The following is a 20438-nucleotide window of genomic DNA, read 5'->3' as shown; positions in this document are numbered from 1 at the left end:
ATATATATATTTATTTATATATATAACTATAGTTATAACTATATATAACTATATATATATATAGTTATATATAGTTATATATATGTGTGTGTGTGTGTGTATTAGATATATGAATGCTGATATATTTTAAACTGTAATAGAGTGGTGGCACATAATTAGGATTAGCTCTACATTTCTCTATAGGCACTGGGCTGTTTCAGATGACAGAGGAGGGTCCATAACTGGAGTTGACTCAATGAGAGTAATACTAGGAACAAAACAATTCCTATTTTGCAGATGCAAAAATAAGGAAAAAATATGTTGAGGACATATAAGCCATACAGTGAGTTACAGACACAGTGGAAGCATAAGCGGTATTTCCTGATACCCAGTTGAATCTTCTGTAACTGCAGTTACTGTCAGTTGGAGAAGACAGTTTTATTAGACTATAGCATATGTTGACGAGTTCATTCAGGTAAGTTACAGTACTTTCAAATGGAACATAATAGAGGTTTCACATGGTGCAGGCCAGTAACATATGGCTTCGTTCATAGAGACATAAATAATACATAGCAAGTAATGGATTCAACCTGGTCAGAACAGAGCCTCACTGCAAACAACCTGTAAACAGCAACAGCCGATTCCTTTTTCAAGAACTCCCTATTTGTAATGTACCTCTCTTTTAAAAAAGTGTGTGTGTTAAGGGTGGGGCTGGGAAGGAGGTAGAGGGGCATTTCTTCCCCAGTATAATGTAAAATATGTTATCTCACTTTTTTTTCCCAGTTTAAATGTAGAAAGGAAAAACAATGACTAAACTTGCCATTGCAACTTGAATAACTGTTCTCCTGGGAAAAATGCATCTCAAGCCACCAAATATAGAGAGGCCAGAAAAATAGTCACCTAATCTGAACTGTGTGATTGCAGTTAGAAAGCATCTGCTAGTACTCTGCTGAATGAATAAGATCCCTGCCTAATAGGAATAAGCATATGAGTTGCTTCTTTTACTTTAAACTATTAAATTGCATTTCAGGCTCTGTAGGGTTTGATTAACAAAATCAAATTATGTTGTGAGATTGGACAACATAATTTTTACTTCTTCAATATAAACACTATAAGCACTGAACAATACATCATAATTTCAGTTTTATTTTTATTAATAATTTTTAGCAATAAAAATGTTCATTTTGATTTTATTAGGATTTTCCACAGGGCTTTATACATATTCTTGCATTCAGTGCTCATAATAGCGTTATGAAGTCGATACTGTTTTCTTTGTTCGTATGACAAAAATGACCCCGATAAAGGTTAAAAATGATGACCCGGATCACACTAAACCTAGTGCATCTACTCCAAAGTCCACATGCTTAATTACTTCCTTTTCTATTATTGTCATAAAATATATTTTTTTCTTTTTTTTTTTACAAGACCATCCATATGAACACATTTTGCAGTAACTGTGGGTATATGTCTACCTCTTCAAAATGCAAAATGACTTTTAGAAGCATCACCATGATCAGTCACTTAAATGCTCTTTGATGATCTCCAGGTGGTGTTCTAATTTTTATAGACTTCCTATTAGACACCGTGTTTCTTTGTTTTCTGTATGCTGGGCAAACATTTCTGCTTGTACACAAAGTAAGATATGGTACTATCCAATAGGAAATCATCTAATCTATTTGATTTTAACACAGTTCTGTTCCATTATATGTAATATAGCTATTTTCCAAATAGCTTTGCCTATTCCTATTTATGATATCCTGATCTATCCACATATTATGTAATGATCCTCAAAACACCATTTAGCATAGAGACATCAGAAGTATATTTTCCTTTATCTTTGGCTGTAAATTTCCTAACTTCCTAGAAAGAAGAGAAACAGTTTGTAAGATCATGAATCATAATATCAAAGCAAATTAGGATGTCAGAAGCAGGGCCTTTCCTGGTACTAAGAGACACAAAGACTTTCTCTCATGGGTCCTCAGAAAGTCAATACACTGATTATAGCAGCAGGGCCTCAGTAACTTTTCTGATAAAAATGTAATAGGAAATTTCATATGGTCTTTCTTATAATGTCTGTCAATGAAGATGGGTGCAATAACACCAAAGCAAGTTTTGGTAAAGGAAATTCAACAGGAACAAAATAAAATAGTGAAAGTGTACAGTTTTTTGATATACCAGCTTATTCTGAAAAGAAAAATTTTAAATAGCTAAAGAAATGAATGGATTTCCTTCGGGTAATCTTTTATGAATACTATTTCTGTATGTGAACATGTAATAATAATTAAACACCAAAGAAGTCAAAGTTCTATTCTCTGGCCAGACCTTAGAGTGGAGAGTATATTATTCACAGAAAGCCCTAGGTCACAAAGCTAATAAAATAAGATGCTAAAATGGAACCTTCAGCTGAAATCCTAAGGCAACAGATAGCAAAATGAGGTGTAATTCACATCACCTCTGGAACTTCTAAAATGTGATTAACCAAGAACCAAATTAGAATATTCCTAGAACTCTCTCCTTTCCTGGAGGACTGAAAAGACCAGAAAAGAGGGATTTTCATGTGAGCTCCTAAGAGATAGCTGTGCTATATGCTTCACCTCCTCACCAATATTTGGTATTGCAAATCTTTTTTAATTAGACCATTTTAGTGGGTGTGTAGTGGATATCAATATGCTCTTGTCTTTAAATTTACATAAAGTAAGTAATCACTTCTTGTAGTACAAAAATTCTATGGGTTTCGACAAATGCATCTTCATGTATCCACACCCACGGTCAAGATACAGAATGGATTCATGACTAAGAAACTCCAAGATACTGCCCTCCTGTAATCAAACACCCTCCCCTCCCCCAACACTGGCAAAACCTGATCTCTTCTTCACCTCTACAGTTTTGTTATTTCTAGAATGTCTTGTACATGAAACCATACATTTAACCATCTGAGCCTACTGTCTTTCATGTAGTAAAATGTATTTGAGATCCATCCATGTTATGTATATATGAATAATTTTATTGATAAATGGCATTGTACTATATGGATATTCCCCAGTTTATTTACTCATTCACTGGTTAAAGTGGCATTTGTGTTGTTTCCACTTTTTCATAACTGTCAATAAAACTAATAGAAACATTTGTATGCAAGTTTTTGTGTAAACATAGGTTTACATTTTTCTAGAATTGAGATTGCTAAGTAACAGAAAAAAATGCATGTTTAATTTTATGCAAAACTGTTAAACTGTTTTCCAAAGGACTGTACTACTTCACAATCCCACCAGAAATATAGGAGAGCTCCAGGTACGCTTCTTCTTATCAGCACTAATCAGTGTTTGTTTGTTTGTTTGCTTGCTTGAGCCATTCTACTACATATACAGCAGAGTCTCATTTTTATTTTTTTCCATTCTTTTTTTTAAATTTTTTAAATGTTTATTTATTTTTGAAAAAGAGAAACAGAATGTGAGCAGAGGAGGGGCAGAGAGAGAGGGAGACACAGATTCTGGAGGAGACTCTAGGCTCTGAGCTGTCAGCACAGCTGACAGGGGGTGGGGGGGCTTGAACTCACTGACCTGAGATCATGAACTGAGCTGAAGTCGGAGGCTTAACTGGCTGAGTAATGCAGGCTCTCTGCTTTTCCTAACATTTTTAATGATTAATCATGTTCATTATCTTTTGACATGCCTATGTACTATCTAAGTGTTTTTATTCAATAAAGTATCTTTAATTTTTTTGTTTATTTCTTTATTAGATTGTATGATTTTACTGAATTGGAGAATCCCTATATGTTTTTGATACAAGTTCTCCAATATGTAATTTACAATATTTTCACTCATTAAGTGGGTTTCCATTAATTAATGGTACTTTTAGCACAGCAAACATTGTTTATTTTTGATGAAATTCAGTTTATTAGCATCTTCTTATGTGGCTTCTGTTATTGGTATCATATCTAATTGCTCTTAGCCCAAGTTAAGGTCACAAAGATTCTCTCCTTTGTTTATTTTTAGGATAGTTATAGTTTTGTGATTCACACTGAGGTCAATGGTTATGGTTGAGTTACTTTAGTTTGAGATGAGAGATATAGATCAGAGTGGACAATCTTGCCTTGACTCTCACTTTGGATGGGAAACTACCCTTATATCATAAAATATGAGGTGAGATGTAGAATTTTCATAAAAAGTTTTTGTCAGTTTGAGAAAGTAGCATTCAATTCTCAGTTTGCAGAAACTTTTACATTCCAGACATGAATATTGAAGTTTCTCAATGATTTATCTGTATCTAGACATACTCGTATTTTTGTTGTTCTTAATCTGTTCTTAATATGGTGAATTACATTGTTTAATTATTTTTTCAGTTGTACAACCAGCCTTTCAGTCCTGGGATAAACCACATTTGGTTGTGATGTCTTAACATTTTTATATATTACTGGATTTATTTACTCAATATTTGTTAAAGTATTTTTGTGTCTATGTTTCAGAGGGTTTTTTTCTTTCTTTTGACATCTTTAATTTTGTTATTAAGAATAATGCTAACCTCACATGTACCCCAATGTTNGTGTTATGTGGAAACTAATTTGACAATAAACTATTTGTTAAAAAAAAAAAAAAGAATAATGCTAACCTCGTAAAATGAATTAGGAGATTTCTTGCTCCTCCATTTTCAGAAAGAATTTGTATATCTGGTATTATTTCTTTCCTAAGATTTTTTAATGTTTATTTATCTATTTTGAGAGAGACAGAGTGTGAGTGGAGAACTGGGAGGGAGAAAGAGAGAATCTGAAATAAGCTCCATGGTCAGTGCAGAGCTCCAGGCAGGGCTCCAGGTCAAAACCATGAGATCATGACCTGAGCAAAACCAAGCGTCCAGTGCTCAACTGACTGAGGCACCTAGGTGCCACTCTTTCTTAAAGTCTTAATAAACATGACCTTTGAGTTTTCTTGTTGGTAATTTTTTAATTACAAATTAAATTTCTAATTATTGGATACATATTGAATATTCAGATTTTCTATTTCTTCTAAATCAGTTTCAATTTTCATGCCTTTTAAGGAACTTGCCCAATTAATTGTAATTGTTGAGATAATTGGTAGGTAGTTTTTCTTGATAGTTGCTTAGTGGACATTCAGTCATTCTAATAACTATAGTAATGTCATCTGTTTCATCTCTGAATTTGTAAATTTGTGTTATCTTTCTTTTTATTCCTTATCAGTCTGGCTAAGTTTCATACATTTCAGTGATTTTTTTTTGAAAGAGTAACTTTTGGTTTCATTAAAATTCTATTAATTGTCCATTTTTAACTTTACTGATATTCACTCTTTATTATTTCCAAAACTCTGTTTACTTTAGGTTGTTATTTTTCTAGCTTTCTAAAAAAATTATTGTTTATTTTTGAGAGAGAGTGACGGATGGTGTGTGAGTGGGGGAGGGGCAGAAAGAGAGAAAATGACACACACACACACACACACACACACACGCATGCACACACATACACAGAATCTGAAGCAGGCTCCAGGCTCAGAGCTTTCCTCACAGAGCCGGACACCGGGCTCGAATTCACAAACCACGAGATCATGAGCTGAACCCAAGTTGGACGCTTAACCAACTAAGCCACCCAGGGAGTCCGATATTTTTTTAACTTCTGAAGGGTTGAAGCTTACAGAACTGATTTTAGACCTTTATTCTAATCTGTTCTGTTGTCTACTGGATTGCACACTTCCTGTAAGAAGTCTGAAAAAGACTTATTTCTCCTTATTCATATGTAATGTGTATTTTGTCTCTGACTGCTTTTTGGATTTTCTCTTTTTCTGTGGCTTTCAGGAACTTTATTATGTGCTTTTGAGTGATTTTATGTGTGTTTATCCTGCTTGGAGATTTTTAACATTTTGAATTTGGTATTTTATTGTGTGCATCAAATTTGGAAAATATTCAGCCTTTATTTTTTTTCAAATACCTTTTCCTACCCACTTTACAGGTCCCCAATACCCTATCTAAGAATATTTTTTATTGTTCCATATATCACTGAAATTCTACTATTTTGTATTTTTTCCTCCTCCTTCTTTAATTTGGGTGTATACTAACTACGCTTGCTATGCTTTCAAGTTTAATATATTTTTTCTTCAGCTACTCTTAATTTTAGCCAGTTAATATTTCCCTTGTGATATTTTGTGTTTCTATGTCAGGAATTTTTACTATAAATTTCACTGTACTTTTCATTATATTCACACTTTATCTTAAACACTTGAGCATAGCTATTATATATAATATATTATAAAATCTTTATAATCAAATATTTAAAAAAAATTTTTAATGTCTTATTTATTTCTGAGAGAGAGAGAGAGAGAGAAAGAGAGAGAATGAGTAGGGGAGGGTCAGAGAGAGAGGGAGACACAGAATCCGAAACAGGCTCCAGGCTCTGAGCTATCTGTCAGCACAGAGCCCAACGCTGGGCTCGAACCCACGAACCATGAGATCATGACCTGAGCTGAAGTCGGAAGCTCAACCATCGGAGCCACCCAGGTGCCCCAATAATCAAAGATTTCAAATCTTTGATGGTTCTGTCATCTCTATCATTTCTAGATCTCTTCTATTGACTGATTTTTCTCCTACTTATTGTTCACAGTTTCCTGCTTATTTCAGTATATAGTAATATTTTCTTATTTGGATACTGAACATTGTGGTGCTAGCTTTTTGGTTGTCTAGGGTGTGTTTTGTTCCTTTAAAAAGTGGCAGACTTTATCTTACTTGAAGCTGTATGACTTTTAGATAATTTTAGTCCATTTAACCCTGTTTTTAAGCTTTAAAGAACAGGTCTAGAAGAGCCTGTACTCCAGCTTTCTTTTAGTTCCACTACTAAGACTTAAGCTGTTTGGAGTCTCCACTGAATGCTCTCATATGTACTCTGCCCATTCTGGTCAGAGACTAAGTGTCTCCTCACCTTGTTCAAACTCTAGGAATTGTTCCGCTTCCAAACTCCCCAGGTTTGGTTGTTTGTTTTTTTTTTTTCCAGAATGTTTTAAGATTTCCCCCTTTTGTATATACAGCCTAGTTTGTTTTGTTTTTGTCTCTGTGTGTTCATTCTCTTTAGAACTCTGTACCACTAAACCCAGCCCCCGTGGCCTGCTGGAAATTTCAGTCTTTTTTCACGCAACTCAACATTACTGGGCTCTCGCTTTCACTTCTCTAAGCCTAGGGTCTGAAAATTGCCTCTGGATAGAAAATATGGAGATCAATTGTGGGGCTCACCTTGTTTGCTTCAGGGATCACAGTCTTGTGCCGCCTATTGTCCAGTATCTGGAAAGATATGTTTTATGTATTTGACCCATTTCTCTAGAAGTTTTTGGCAAGAAGGTAGGTCTGATTTTTGTTCCTAAATGTAACTGGGAGCAGAATTCCAGAGTTATTTTTTGAATATTTTAAAATATTCAAATTTCTTATACGTTTACTTGTAGCACTACAGTTACTCTTTAAGTTAAAAGGCAAACAGATTCCTTTGAAAGCATACAAGATCTTCCACTTCATTAATGCTCTCACCTGACTAAATTTCTCAAATTTTTTCTTGAAGCTTTAGCAGCACATTTATGACAGCATAACATCTATATTTACTTCAAATTATTCACTATTATTACTTTACTGAAATTTCCTGCTTATACTTTTGTTTCTATAGTAAACAATAAGCTCTTTGTAATGGAAACTATTTTGTTCACTGGTCAGTGATTTTGGCACAATTAATGTCATTTGAATGGAAGGAATGAAGCCAGGCAGGAAGGAAGGAAACTATTGTTAGCTGACTTAAGAACTTTAGTTTAGTATTGTCTGGTACTAAATATGCATAAATACACAAGAAACCAAATCAAAATGCTGAGTTTTTATTTACTGGGGTGGAGGGGGGGTTGTTTGCTTCTGAAACCTCTGTTGCAGTCATTTCAGTAGGCAGCTTCCATAATTTTACTTGCCCATATAACCTCCTGTCATTGCTTCCTCAAACCCCACTACTTTGGTGCTCTAACACTTCCCGGAATCACATTAACTGTTAGATTTGCAGTTCTGAAAACCATTTGCTACCAAAGCAATATCTTAATTAAATTCATTTTTCTGAACTTCACTCATATTTTTCAGAGGTATTAAAGAGCTCAGCAACTTTATCAATTCAACCATACATTTTCTTTGCCCGCTGTCTTTGGAAATTATAGGCAAATCACAATTTGTATGGGCAAAATAACTGCAGGGTCTAATGAAGAAGTGTGGTAGATGGAATAAAGGTCCCCAGACATGTCCATGTCCCAATCCCTGGAAACCGTGACTACATTACCTTACATAATAAAGACACTTTGCAGATGTGATTGAAGTTAAGAACTAGGGATGAGAAGATTTTCTTGGATTTGGGAGATGGACTCGGTTTAATCACATGAGTCTTTAAAAATAGAAGAGGAAGGCAGAAGAGTTGTTCAGAGAGATGCAACTGAAGAAACAGTGGACATTCAAAGTGGAAGAAGACTTGACCCACCGTATGCTGGCTTGGAAGACGAAGGGGCTATGAGCCAAGGAATGAGGGGCCCTCTCGAAGCTAGGAATGGCCCTCCACCAAGGAAATGAGGATCTCAGTACCATGAGCAAGAAACTTAATTCTCCCAACAACGTGAATGAGCAAATGAGCCTCCAGAAAGGAATCTTGCACTTCTGACACTTTGATTTTAGTCCAAGAAGATCCTTTTTGAGTTTTTTATTGTTGCTGTAACAAATCACTACGAAATTAGTGGCTTAAAACACTTCTCTTTTGTACTTCTATAGTTCAAAAATGTGGATCTCACTGGATTAAAGGCAAAGCATTGACAGGCTGGGGGGTTTTGTTTGTTTGTTTGTTTGTTTAAGATCTAGAGAATCAATTTGTTGCTGTCAGCTGAGAGCCGTTCCCAGTTTCCAGAAGACACAGCTTTCCTTGGCTCATGTTTCCTTCCTCCATTTTCAAAGTCAGCGGTGGTGGCCTCTCATATCACATCATACTGACTCACCCTTCCACTTGCTACACTTTAAGACTCCTATGATTAGACTTAGCCATCCATTATAGTCTCTTTATCTCAAGGCACTTAACACATTTGCAAAGTCCCTTTTTCCATGAAACCTAGTAGAGTCACAGGCTCCAATGCTGACGACATGAATGTTTTTGGAAGATCCTTTATTCCCATTCCCCTAGACCTGTGCTGGACTTCTAATCTATAGAACTATAAAATAATAAACTCATATGGGATTAAACAGGTAAACTTGTGGTCTTTTTTTGTGGTAGCTATGGAAAAGTAATACAAGGAAAACTAATAACTCAAAAATTAAATTAGAATCCAGATAATGCTTTACAGTTCTAAGAGCAAGGACTACACGCAATTGCTCTAATTTAGTTCTTATAGTAAATAAGCATTTTTATTATTACCATTTACAAATGAGAAAACTAATGCAGCATTTCAGTGGGATGCAGATCAGGCATGTAGATTTTGGAATTCTGAATTTTATATCTGTCACTGGGTCCATTAACAAAATATTTAACCATATGGTCTTTAACCATATAGAGTCTTATTCTACATAACAGAATCTACCTGATATATGTATCTAAGGTTATCCTAGGAATTCATAATGAAAAGCATTTATCATAGTATTGTACACATAATAAAGAATCAATAAGAGGTAAAATTATTTTTACTTATGGTGTCATGGTGAATAATTATTTGAATAAGAAAATTAATCTGCTGGAGAAGGTAGAAAAGTGAAATGTTATATTATGTGGACTTTCTATCGTGTTATCTTTCATTAATGATATAGTCAACAAATGTACATAGAGCCCCTAATAAACATGGAATAAGATGCATCCTTTTATATCACAGAACTTATAGTATAACAAAAAGATAATTTACAAGTTGCTAATAAGTAAGCAAATAACAAGCATGTATTTGCCACATAATATTAGCATAAGGTTTTTTGAGTTATTTTTGGAAGTATGTACCATGCAGCTAGATTGCAGGAAAAGTGTCTATGAGGAGATATTGCTTATTCAGAAACCTGAAAGATGAGAAGATATCAGGGTAAATTCAAGGATAAAGTATCCAGGCAGCAGAAAGATGAACTGTCTACAGAGACAGGAGGCTATAAGGACCCATCCTAACCTGTGATCCCTAGCAGAAATTCAAAGTTGAAAGCTATCTTTCAATGATGTTTTTAGACCAGTGACTATAGATATATATCTCAGGGATGAACATTCAGTAGATGTAAAATAGGAATATTCATGTAACATTTTAATATCAAAAATAAGTTAGACCTTAATAATAAATTTGTTTTTAAAAGTTTCACAATTTTTGTTTACATTTTTACACATGATAGGCTTCATTTTTTACTGGCCAACTAGGTTATTTAATTATGGTATAATATATCAATTTACCCATACTTTAATTTTTATTTACTATCCCTTACTTTATAATTCAAGTTATACTTTAAAGTTTCTTGAATGTGAATAAGGATTTTGTCCTCCTTATATATTTCAGCGGTTTTTATAGACACATTTAAACGTAGATTATCTTCATTGTAAGGATGAAAATAAGATAAAAAGGAAGCAATAGAAAATATTATATTAGTGGATAGAGTCATATAAGGCCATTAGGTTGAGCCAAAATAATAGTTATAAAATCAGATTCTAAGAATATGGATTTGAAGATAATTGCTGCTTTTGTAAGCTCACTTCTGTGTACCTGAAATAGCATATCAACCAACTATCGTCTTAGAAATGTAACTCCCTGTGTACAACTTACGGACAGCCAGATAAATGTAGAAATTACTTAATCATATGTATTCTAAACACTCCAGGTTTCAGTTAACCAAGTCGGTCACCTGAGGGCAAAGTGTAGTGACTGATATAGGCCAGAGAAGGGAGCCCGTAGGAAAAACTTTTTTTCTTGTTAATCGACATAAATTTTAGATTTGGAACACCATACCTAAATTTCATAGCACTTTATTCATACGAAACTGAATCTTCTTTCTAGTTTTCTAACTTCTACAGCTTTATAGTAGTTTTGGCAAGGGAGTAAGATGGAAACAAAAAAAGGTTGACTTTTGAAAACAGACCATTTAATGGAATCATTGTGTCGTTTTTCCAGTTCTCTTTGGTATGTATTGAAATGTGGTTTTTCAAGACCCGTGTAAGGAGGGAGAAGAGCCCTCACTCTGGAAATTCACATAGCCTGTTCCTTTCTGCTGTATCTCTGATAATCAGGATCCTTCCTGCCTGAGGAGTCTCTACTTACCAATAAATAAAAATTCTATTATTTCAGAAAGGAGTCTTTTTTTATTCAAATTTCATTCATTTGCAGATATTTTTTATCTGTGATTATGTTTTTATATTTTTACTCGAGCTGTTTTTAGTCAAATAAGAATGCTTTTCCTAGAATATTAAAAAATAAAGATAATTTAGTTTTTATAACCACCTAGCTCTTAGATTAAGAATCATATCTTGTTTCTGAGGTTAATCACATCAGTTATATATAGCATATGCAGTATGCCTCTTGTAAAAAATTAATAATTTTGGGAAACTGAAGTGTGGCAGTGGTTTAAGGTACCTCTATACCCTTATCAAGCCATCTGGCTTGAAACCTTGAGATTGAGTATGAAATTTCCCCAAAAGAAAAGCAACATTTAGTTAGGTTAAGTGTCAAGTTGCTAGCTTACACTGTATAAAAGTCAGTATGTTCCAAGCCATATTAGTGAATTTCATCTACACTGCTAGAAGGTTGTTGAACTCAATTACAGAAATGTGCAGAGCTCTATTTGATGTGTGACGAGGTTAGGAGACCACAATCAATTAAAAAGAACACATGTATATCCTGTTCTGGGGAAACAGTTGTTATAGTATCCCTTGTTCAGTTCTGCTTTTTTCTCTGACTTTTCCTCTGAACATAGAAGAACAAAGGGTTTAATAATTCCCCAGTTTCATTTGGGACTGTTTTGTCAGCAGTATCTAATAGGAAGACATGAGATTGTTATTTTATTTGAATGAAGCCTCAGGCGGCTATAATTAAACATGCTGTACTTTTTTTCTTGTAGCAAAACCATTTGAAAATGGACAATATTTGGACATTTATGGAATTACAAGGGACCAGGCTGGAGAATATGAATGCAGTGCGGAAAATGATGTGTCATTCCCGGACGTGAAAAAAGTAAAAGTTGTCGTAAACTGTAAGTCCTGTCATCTTTTATCAGCATAACTTTCAAGAAAAGATAAACGTATGAAATACACTGACTGAAATTTATGTTGCTGTTTTTTAAGAGGTGCTGTTATTGATAAAGACCACTTATTGACACTGAAAACATGTGCATGTTAGAAGATTGACCAAATTGTAACATTAGTTGTCCCAAGTAATCCCGTGATAATTCAGTTTGATATACAGATGGAAACATTTCCAATATCACTGTAGTCCCAAGTATTGTAAAGTATGGTATCTTTATATCTAGAGTGTTACAAATACATGGCATTTTCTTCTTTCTTGTGAGTTTCACCAGGGTGTGTTCTGATTAAGTTTAAACATGAAACTACCAAACAAACCCAATGGAAATTAAGTATGTTGCTCTGTACTCAAAGAGAAGAGCTGGTGCCGTGATACTTCAATTACGTGGGTCACTTAACTCTATTTAGTTTGAAAAATATTGAGAAAGAATGTTCCCATAAACATCATTATTAAGAAGTTAGAATATTAAGAAATACCTGTGGAACTGCCAATGCCACGTTACACCTTCTCTAACTGCATCTCAAACACTGATGTAAGATATTTTTCACTAAACATCCAGTTTTATATCTTATGATCTTAATAGTAATAGCTGACATAGACTGTACATTTCAAAAGTAGCCCCTTAGTCTTTCAAAATTTTTCGCATTGTTTAACTTATTCAAATGAAATGCTTCCGGGATAATAGTATTTACCAAAGGTGTTTATAAGAGTACAGCTTCCTTTTTTTCATTCCTTGTATACACCTTTCTTTATATAGCCATTGCTAATAATGTATACATCATTAAAAGAAGGAATCATTCCAAATATAATCTAAAACACTTTAAGCAGGTTTTTTTTCCATATTAATATGAATATTTCAATTTCATGGGCCAAAAATTAACTATCAAAACACACCTGGCAGTTGAGTATCTGCCAGGGCAAATCACTGCCATCAACAAACATTTGTCAGTGACTAATTTACATATTTGGGGTTGACCTATCTCTTTGAGACTGAGAAAATGTGCATAATACCAGATCAAGAGGCAGTGCATGGGGCAGAGTTTCTCATATAAGGTTCTGTAGAAAAACTTTAGCAGATTCACCCAAAATCTTAATAAAAATGAAAAATTCGGAGGCCCGCATCAACTCAACTGAATCAAAATCTGTGGGGTACGTGACCTGGAAATCTACATTTAATAAATTTCTACATTTAGAGCTACTGCTCATCCCCTGGAACTCTCTGAAATAAGAGATAATAAGCAAGTTGAAATTTCTGGTTATTTTATCACTAACTGTACTTATCTGAATATGAGTCCACTGATTTTGTTGTTGGAGGGTTGGAAAAAGAGATAAAGAATTAGTATTTTTAGCAGTGAACACTAAGAAATGAAAAGGTATAGTCAAACGGTCAAAGAAGCAAGGCACCCACCCAGTAATGCAGCCCCTCCAGCCTGGAGACCTAATCGGTCTCTACAATGATATCTCAAATGGGGGTAGAATTGAAAATCCAGCTGTTGTATGGATCCTCATGGGCCCATAGTCCATGTATAATCCACCTTTTCCTTTGCATTCACACTTTCTCTTCCATCCTTTTTATATCCCTCTGCCTTTAATTCATTGTCACTTATCATTAAATTGGATCCTCTTTTATCCTGGAGAAGTGGGAACCTTAGACAGAAGGTCAACTAAGGAGGTAGAAATGTAGAGAAAAACTAAACTGAAAGAGAGATATACCAACCAAATGAGTCATCATCTAAAGGACCTGGGTGGAGAAGAGAACCTACTTATAAAGAGGACAGAAACTGGGGAAAGAAGGTGTCAAGAACTATGAAAAATCTGTCACAACGTCATGGATGCTGGCGGAAAACAAAGGGCAGTTTATTACTCACAATAATAGTAGTAGCCAGAATATTGTCATTTTTTGCATTCCAGCCCACGCTCCAGTTAGTACAGGGTGATATGGTGAGGGCCAGGTGACATCTGTACACGCAGTGGGTTTATGTCATAGCTGAAGCTCCCTGAGCTTAGGAAACTTGATTTTTTTTTTATAATGGCAGCAAGCAAACCTCTGCCCTTTGCTGCAGAGGGAGAAATTATCTTTATTACACTGGACTATAAGCAAACCTGCTGTTTGCTCCATAGGGAGAACTACTTCTGTATTTTAAGATTGTTCACTATACAAACATTCCTGAAAAGATAGTCCAGAACAAAAGAGTTCATCGTCTCTGCTTCCAAGATGTGCAGAAACACAAGTAACTTATGGAGAATTGTTTTTCAACATGGGACAGGAGCAAGAAAGTATGAAGCAAAGCCTAGAGATATTCCATCAGCCAAAAAGGATGTTCTGGTGGGTTTGGAGGGTGCAGACTCTGAAAAATACGTTGGAAGGAAAACTTTGTTAATCAACTTTAATTTATTAAATTTAAGAAGAAAAACAGGAAGGAAAAGAAGGTAGAAAAAAGTTAAGAAGGTGCTTTTTAAATTGTAACTACAGACTATTTTTTAAAGAATTAATTTCAAAGTACAGTCCTAAATGGAAATATTGGTGCCAACATAATGTTAACATAGCTCATATCTTTTTTCAAAAAAATGGACCCAAAAGGACTTTTTAATGATTTTAAACAATCAGTTTGTCTTCTTTTCCTTTCTAAAGTATACCTTTGATAACCTACTTTTCCCTTAGTGTGCCATGAAGAATTGTGTTTAGTACTGACTGATCAATTCGATTTACATCTGTGGGACCAATATTTTATGTAAGAGATAAGTAAGTTGTGTTCGGACTTCTGGTCAAGACCTAAATTTTGCCTACTTTGGAATAGTTATGTCACACATATACCAGCAATTTCTAAGTCATGTAGATGTATAAGTATATGCCTACATATATTTCTAGTTATGAAGAGGTTTGGAAAGTGTTAATTTTGTGAATTTGTCCCTTTAAAAGTTGAAAATTGAGCGCTATCTACGGATTTTACTGAGCTGATTTCCCAAAGGAAATTAGCCAAAGCCTACTGAATAAACTTTAGTTTGTCAAATCCTCAAATTGAGCACAGTGGTCTATGTTACCAGCACGAAACTGCATATCTCCTGATAACCTGAAGATTCCCTGAAGATAGAATCGTGCCAAGTAGAAGGCAGCGCTTCGTTTCACTGTTATTAATCAATATGATGTGCATATAGAATTGCAGTAGCTTTGTGGGTTATAATTTGAAGAGAAATTTGTCCCTTTTCCCAAATGGGGTTCAAGATGAAATGTAATAAATTTTTATAAGCTTTGGTAGATTCAGTTGTGTGGTAAGTTAATTTGAGTAAGGGATTTAGGTTCTCTTCAGGTTAGAAATGTTTAATATTTTACTATTTATCTAAAACATCTGCCATATACATACATATATTACTATATGCATATCACTATATACATCACACTATATATACCACGAACATACAATAAGTAATGTATTTGCCACACCTCACATACTTTGTACCTGTAGCACTTTGATGTGGACTTCTGTTCATTTTAATTAAACAATAATTTAGTGAAATGATTAGTAAAATTAACTTATTTTATAGATTGGACTAAGTGGTTGAATAAATCCATAAATTTTGAATTACTTACAGTCTACTATAAACAGGAAAAAATTTGTAGGATATTAAGATTCTATGCAAAAGCTTGTTTCTGGGTAGGGAGATTTTGTAGGTGATTATTCTTGTCTTTATCTGTATTTTCTTTTATTTTTTTATATTGACATATAAATTTATCTATATACAAATTTTTCTTCTTTGTATACACATATGTTTACACATATCTACATACATATGTATGTATGTGTACGTATTTCTTGTCATATTGAAAAAAACTAAAATAATAAAAAGGAATTGTGACCCTTATAACCAGACCTTGAGAGATTAAAACACGTACACACACAAAACAAGAAAAACTTTTAAACCAGTTGATTAGCTAAGCCAGAGGGAGCTAGTGGATTAGAGTTGAACAGATTCTCTGTTTCAATTGCATCTGTAGTCCATTCCTAGAAGTAGCCTAGAAGATTCTAATCCCATAATTTTTATTGTTAATTTAAAAATGGAAGAATGAATTGTTCCAGAAAGCTCATGGATTCAATTTAATTGGGAAAAACAGAAACCTATGAAGATCTGGTTTGGAAAGGAGAGACCAGAGTCTAGAAAATAAGCAATGTTGACTCATTGCAAGCTTAATCTAGAAAACTGAAAAATTTGCAAACTATCATAGACTAATAAAGTAATGTAGATCTCCGTGGAGAAGCAGAATCTCAGATATTAGAAATCAGGAAAGCCTGAAAGACCTAACCCTTCAAAATGAAAACCGTCCATAAAAGGGGTAGGGTTCTCTGATCTTGTGACAGAAGCTGTTTGTTCTACAAGCATTATTTATGTGTATTCTTTCAGTTAGTAGTAACTGTTTTGAAAATGTGGCCCTTATATTCAGATATTACTTATTTAATGCCTGTTGTGCACTTCACTGGAAATTCAAATCCTGGGAAACCAATTTACCTCTGAGTCTCAGTTTCCAATTCTGTAGTTTAGGGCAATAATATATAATTACCAGGGTTTGGGTAAAGATTAAATGAGATAATATACATTTATAGCATCTGGTTCACTGTAGGCAATTGAAAAAAATCTCTCTGTCTCTCTCTCTCTCTGTCCCTGTCTCTGTCTCTCTTTTTGTGTACTTACTTTAGAATGTAAGCTCTATGCAGTAAGGGATTGTCCTTTCTTTTGTAAAATGATATGTTCTTATCATATACATCAGCACCTGGTCCACAGGAAGGACTCCAAAAAATAGTCATTGACTGAATGAATTAAAATGATTAATGTTTGGGGCGCCTGGGTGACTTAGTCGGTTAAGCGTCCGACTTTCACTTAGGTCATGATCTCGCGGTTTGTGGGTTCGAGCCCCGCGCCGGGCTCTGTGCTGACTGCCAGCTCAGAGCCTGGAGCCTGTTTCAGTCTGTGACTCCCTATCTCTCTGACACTCCCCTACTCACGCTGTCTCTCTCTCTCTCTCTCCTAGAAATAAATAAAACATTTAAAAAATTTAAAAAAAAGTGATTAACGTTTTCCCAGTGAATCATTCTACTAGACAAAAGAAAAAAATTACACTTTTTTCTCCCAAGACAATAAGTAAATAGTATGTTGAAGAGTTTACTTCAAATACCATTTTTTAACCAAAGTTTTCAGGTAGATTTAATAAAGATAGTCTGGCATTTATATAGTGCTTTCACCCAAAGAGAGGAAATACTAATTCCATTTGTTTTACAGATAAGAATATTAAGGTTTGAGGAGATTAAAATATTTAGTAACTTCATTCATTTTCAAGAACAAAACAGACATGAACAAAGAGAGGTAATAATTAACCAGAAAAAAATATACAGTCAGCCAGATTTAGGTAAAAAGAGGCCTAGATGTTATTTCAGTTTTCACTCATGACAGTCAGTTTATATTGATCATTTTATCTGGTATCAGAAATTATTTTGCACACACAATTTCTAGTAAAATAGAATTGAATATTATTCCTATGGTCAAACAGTACAGATATTTTTGGGTGTACTGTGCACTAAGTTTTCATCCAATAAATCATAGGCACATATTTGTGCATTATTTTGCATCTTATACATATTCATTTATGCAAATGTGCACTTTATCTTCCAATATAACTAGCTCTAAACATGTGGGAAAGAATGTACCAATTAGTATAACTTAGTACAATTGTATCAAAGCTTGAAATGAGGGGCCACGGGGGAGAAGGAGGAGGAGGAGGAGGCTTTCTTGGAAAATGGCCAGTTTTCTTAGTGTATTCATAAGTTTTCAACAAACCCTTGGAAATTAGGCAGACATCTTGGATTTAAGACTACAAGAAATTGATGGACATGTAGATGTCACCTCAAACAAAGAGAAAATCCCAGCATTCAGAGTCGGGATGGATAAGGTAGTGTTGTGGGACCAGAAGAAAAATGAATGTTATTTGAATTCATAATTATCACATTAGCTTTTATTTCAGGCTCCATTTTATGCTCTTACCTTTATTTACTTCATCTTTCACACTTGCTTATGATTTAGGCTACTATCCTGTACTTTATGTTTTATTATAAGCGAATTAGCATTCATCTGAAATAATTCAGAGTATAAAAATTGTATATTGTTGTCTCTTAAATAAAGTACTAGTTCATATGCCATTTCTAGAGTAAAATGACGCACTTAAATAAATCTGCATTTATATATGTATTTATTTACCTATTTACTTATGGCTTATCATGACACTTATCAAGGTTTTACAGCCTGGGATACTGGTCTTCAAGGAAAGCAGAAAGACAAGAGAGACATATAGTTATAATACTGTGGCAAGTGCTTTGATAAACCAATCATTAAGTAGTATGCAAGGTATCATAAAGGCACTGAACACATCCTTAGGGTATCATGGAAGGCTTCCAAAAGGACTTGACCCTGAAGGAATCTGAGGATAAAATTGAATTTGACAGATTTTCTTTTTTAAAGAAAATCAAGGAAAGAGGAGTTTTACACAGAAGTAGCCACATTTGCTTAGTACCATAGGAATCAGGGACAAGGCACTGCTTGGTCCACTGGCTGCAGTGAGCTGGAGACCATCAAAGAAAATATAAAGAAGGGTGGGTGCCTAAAAAGGAAGAAGACAAGGCCCCATTAGATAAAAGTTCATGAATTTTCATAGATTGACATATATCCAGCTTCACCCTCAAAGAATAACTTTGAGATGATGAAACTTTTAAGAGATACATATATGAATATTAAGAAATTTATTTACATATTTTTATTTCCTACATCTATGGAGTTTACTTGGATGATTTCTGTTTTGTCATGGCAAGGGCAAAATAAAAGCTTAAAAAGATAACAATTCCAGCTAAAAGAAATATGAGGAGCTAAGAAATTTGAAGGAAAAATCCCTACAAGTATCAAACATTTAATGTTAGAAACATATGGTTAATCACCCAGAAAACATATTTTTATTTTATTCTGTTTCAAAAAAACCCATATATTTAAATAAAATATTTCTCTTCAGTAACAACATAAAAATCTAAGAATTAAACCTCTTCTTTTCACCTAGGGACTTCCATGATATAAAAAGTTCAAATTTAATTATGTGGTTTATATAATTCCTCAGTTGAAGTAAAACTGTTATTAAACATGCACTTAAGGAATACATGATTTCTTCTATTGAAGGAGGCATAATTAGTCCTTTGTTTTAAATCTTAGACATACATTTCAATTAATGACTAGTGTGCCAAGGCTATTTTTACTTACTGAGGCTATTTTTACTTAAGTGTGCTTCCCAATTTAACTTAAATGTACTGTCCCATACTTTCATCTTAGTATTGAAAGGAGCCTTAGTGTTAAGGGTCTGTGAGTGATCTTTTACCCTTTTGTTCATGGAAAATCAAAATGCATCTGCAGTAAGCAACTGTGCCTATTTTTATTATTCCTCTTTTTTCTGAAAGTGAAAGATAAAACAATTCCTTTGCTTTAATACATGAGCAAAAGTTTTTGCTAGATGAGAGTCTGTTTATTTTGTTTTGCTTGCAGTTATTTCTAAGTTGGCATTTATCACTTCAAAAAATAAATTTACATATATATAAATTTACATTTATATATATATATATATATAATTGGTATAATAGAGTTAGACTATCATCCACCAGTAAGAAAGCAATTTCTCAAAGAATGTAAATGCGCTAGGTTGAAAATGATCCATGCCAAACATCAGGAAAGGAACAAATCTATACGTCACACCCTTACATGGGTGTTTCTCTGATGTACTCATCTAGATTCACGTGCTGGGAAGACCCACCCCAAAGGCTAAACTCTGAAAACTGCAGGGTGGCTTCTTCTGAATATATCCTTCAAACTGAACTTGAAAATTCAAACCTCGCACAAATCTACAGTTTATACACCTGTATTTATCTGAAGTCCAACTTTATCAGCATATTTTCTCATGAGCAGATTCAAGCAAAATAATTTATGTAACTCAATTATTTTTAAGTAAACCCTGAGAGCCATTCATAGAATGGGACCAACATTGAATTAAGGGTCTTGGGTCTTTTCTATATCATTAAAATACACGTTGCAGGAACTGTCAGGTGTCCTTAAGTCTGCCGTTGGACATATCTGTATGTTTTGTGTGTGTGTGTGTGTGTGTGTGTGAAGGGAGTGAAAGTAATTAGGATGGTAGACATAGTA

At 34.1% G+C, this 20438-nt stretch overlaps 1 protein-coding gene across 1 annotated transcript in view; it reads left to right on the top strand.

Annotated features, from left to right (window-relative positions):
* Positions 1-20438, top strand: part of NEGR1 (neuronal growth regulator 1) — an 837611-nt gene that overhangs the window by 545768 nt on the left and 271405 nt on the right. Inside the window, exon 4 of the mRNA XM_077776416.1 lies at positions 12037-12168. Coding sequence (XP_077632542.1) covers positions 12037-12168 — 132 coding nt within the window. The remainder of the gene's footprint in view (positions 1-12036; positions 12169-20438) is intronic.

Source organism: Crocuta crocuta, unplaced genomic scaffold (assembly GCF_008692635.1).
Source record: "Crocuta crocuta isolate KB4526 unplaced genomic scaffold, BGI_CrCroc_1.0 scaffold342, whole genome shotgun sequence".
Taxonomy (NCBI): Eukaryota; Metazoa; Chordata; class Mammalia; order Carnivora; family Hyaenidae; genus Crocuta; species Crocuta crocuta.
The sequence above is the reverse complement of the archived record's forward strand: the minus strand, read 5'-3'. Positions and strand labels throughout refer to the sequence as shown.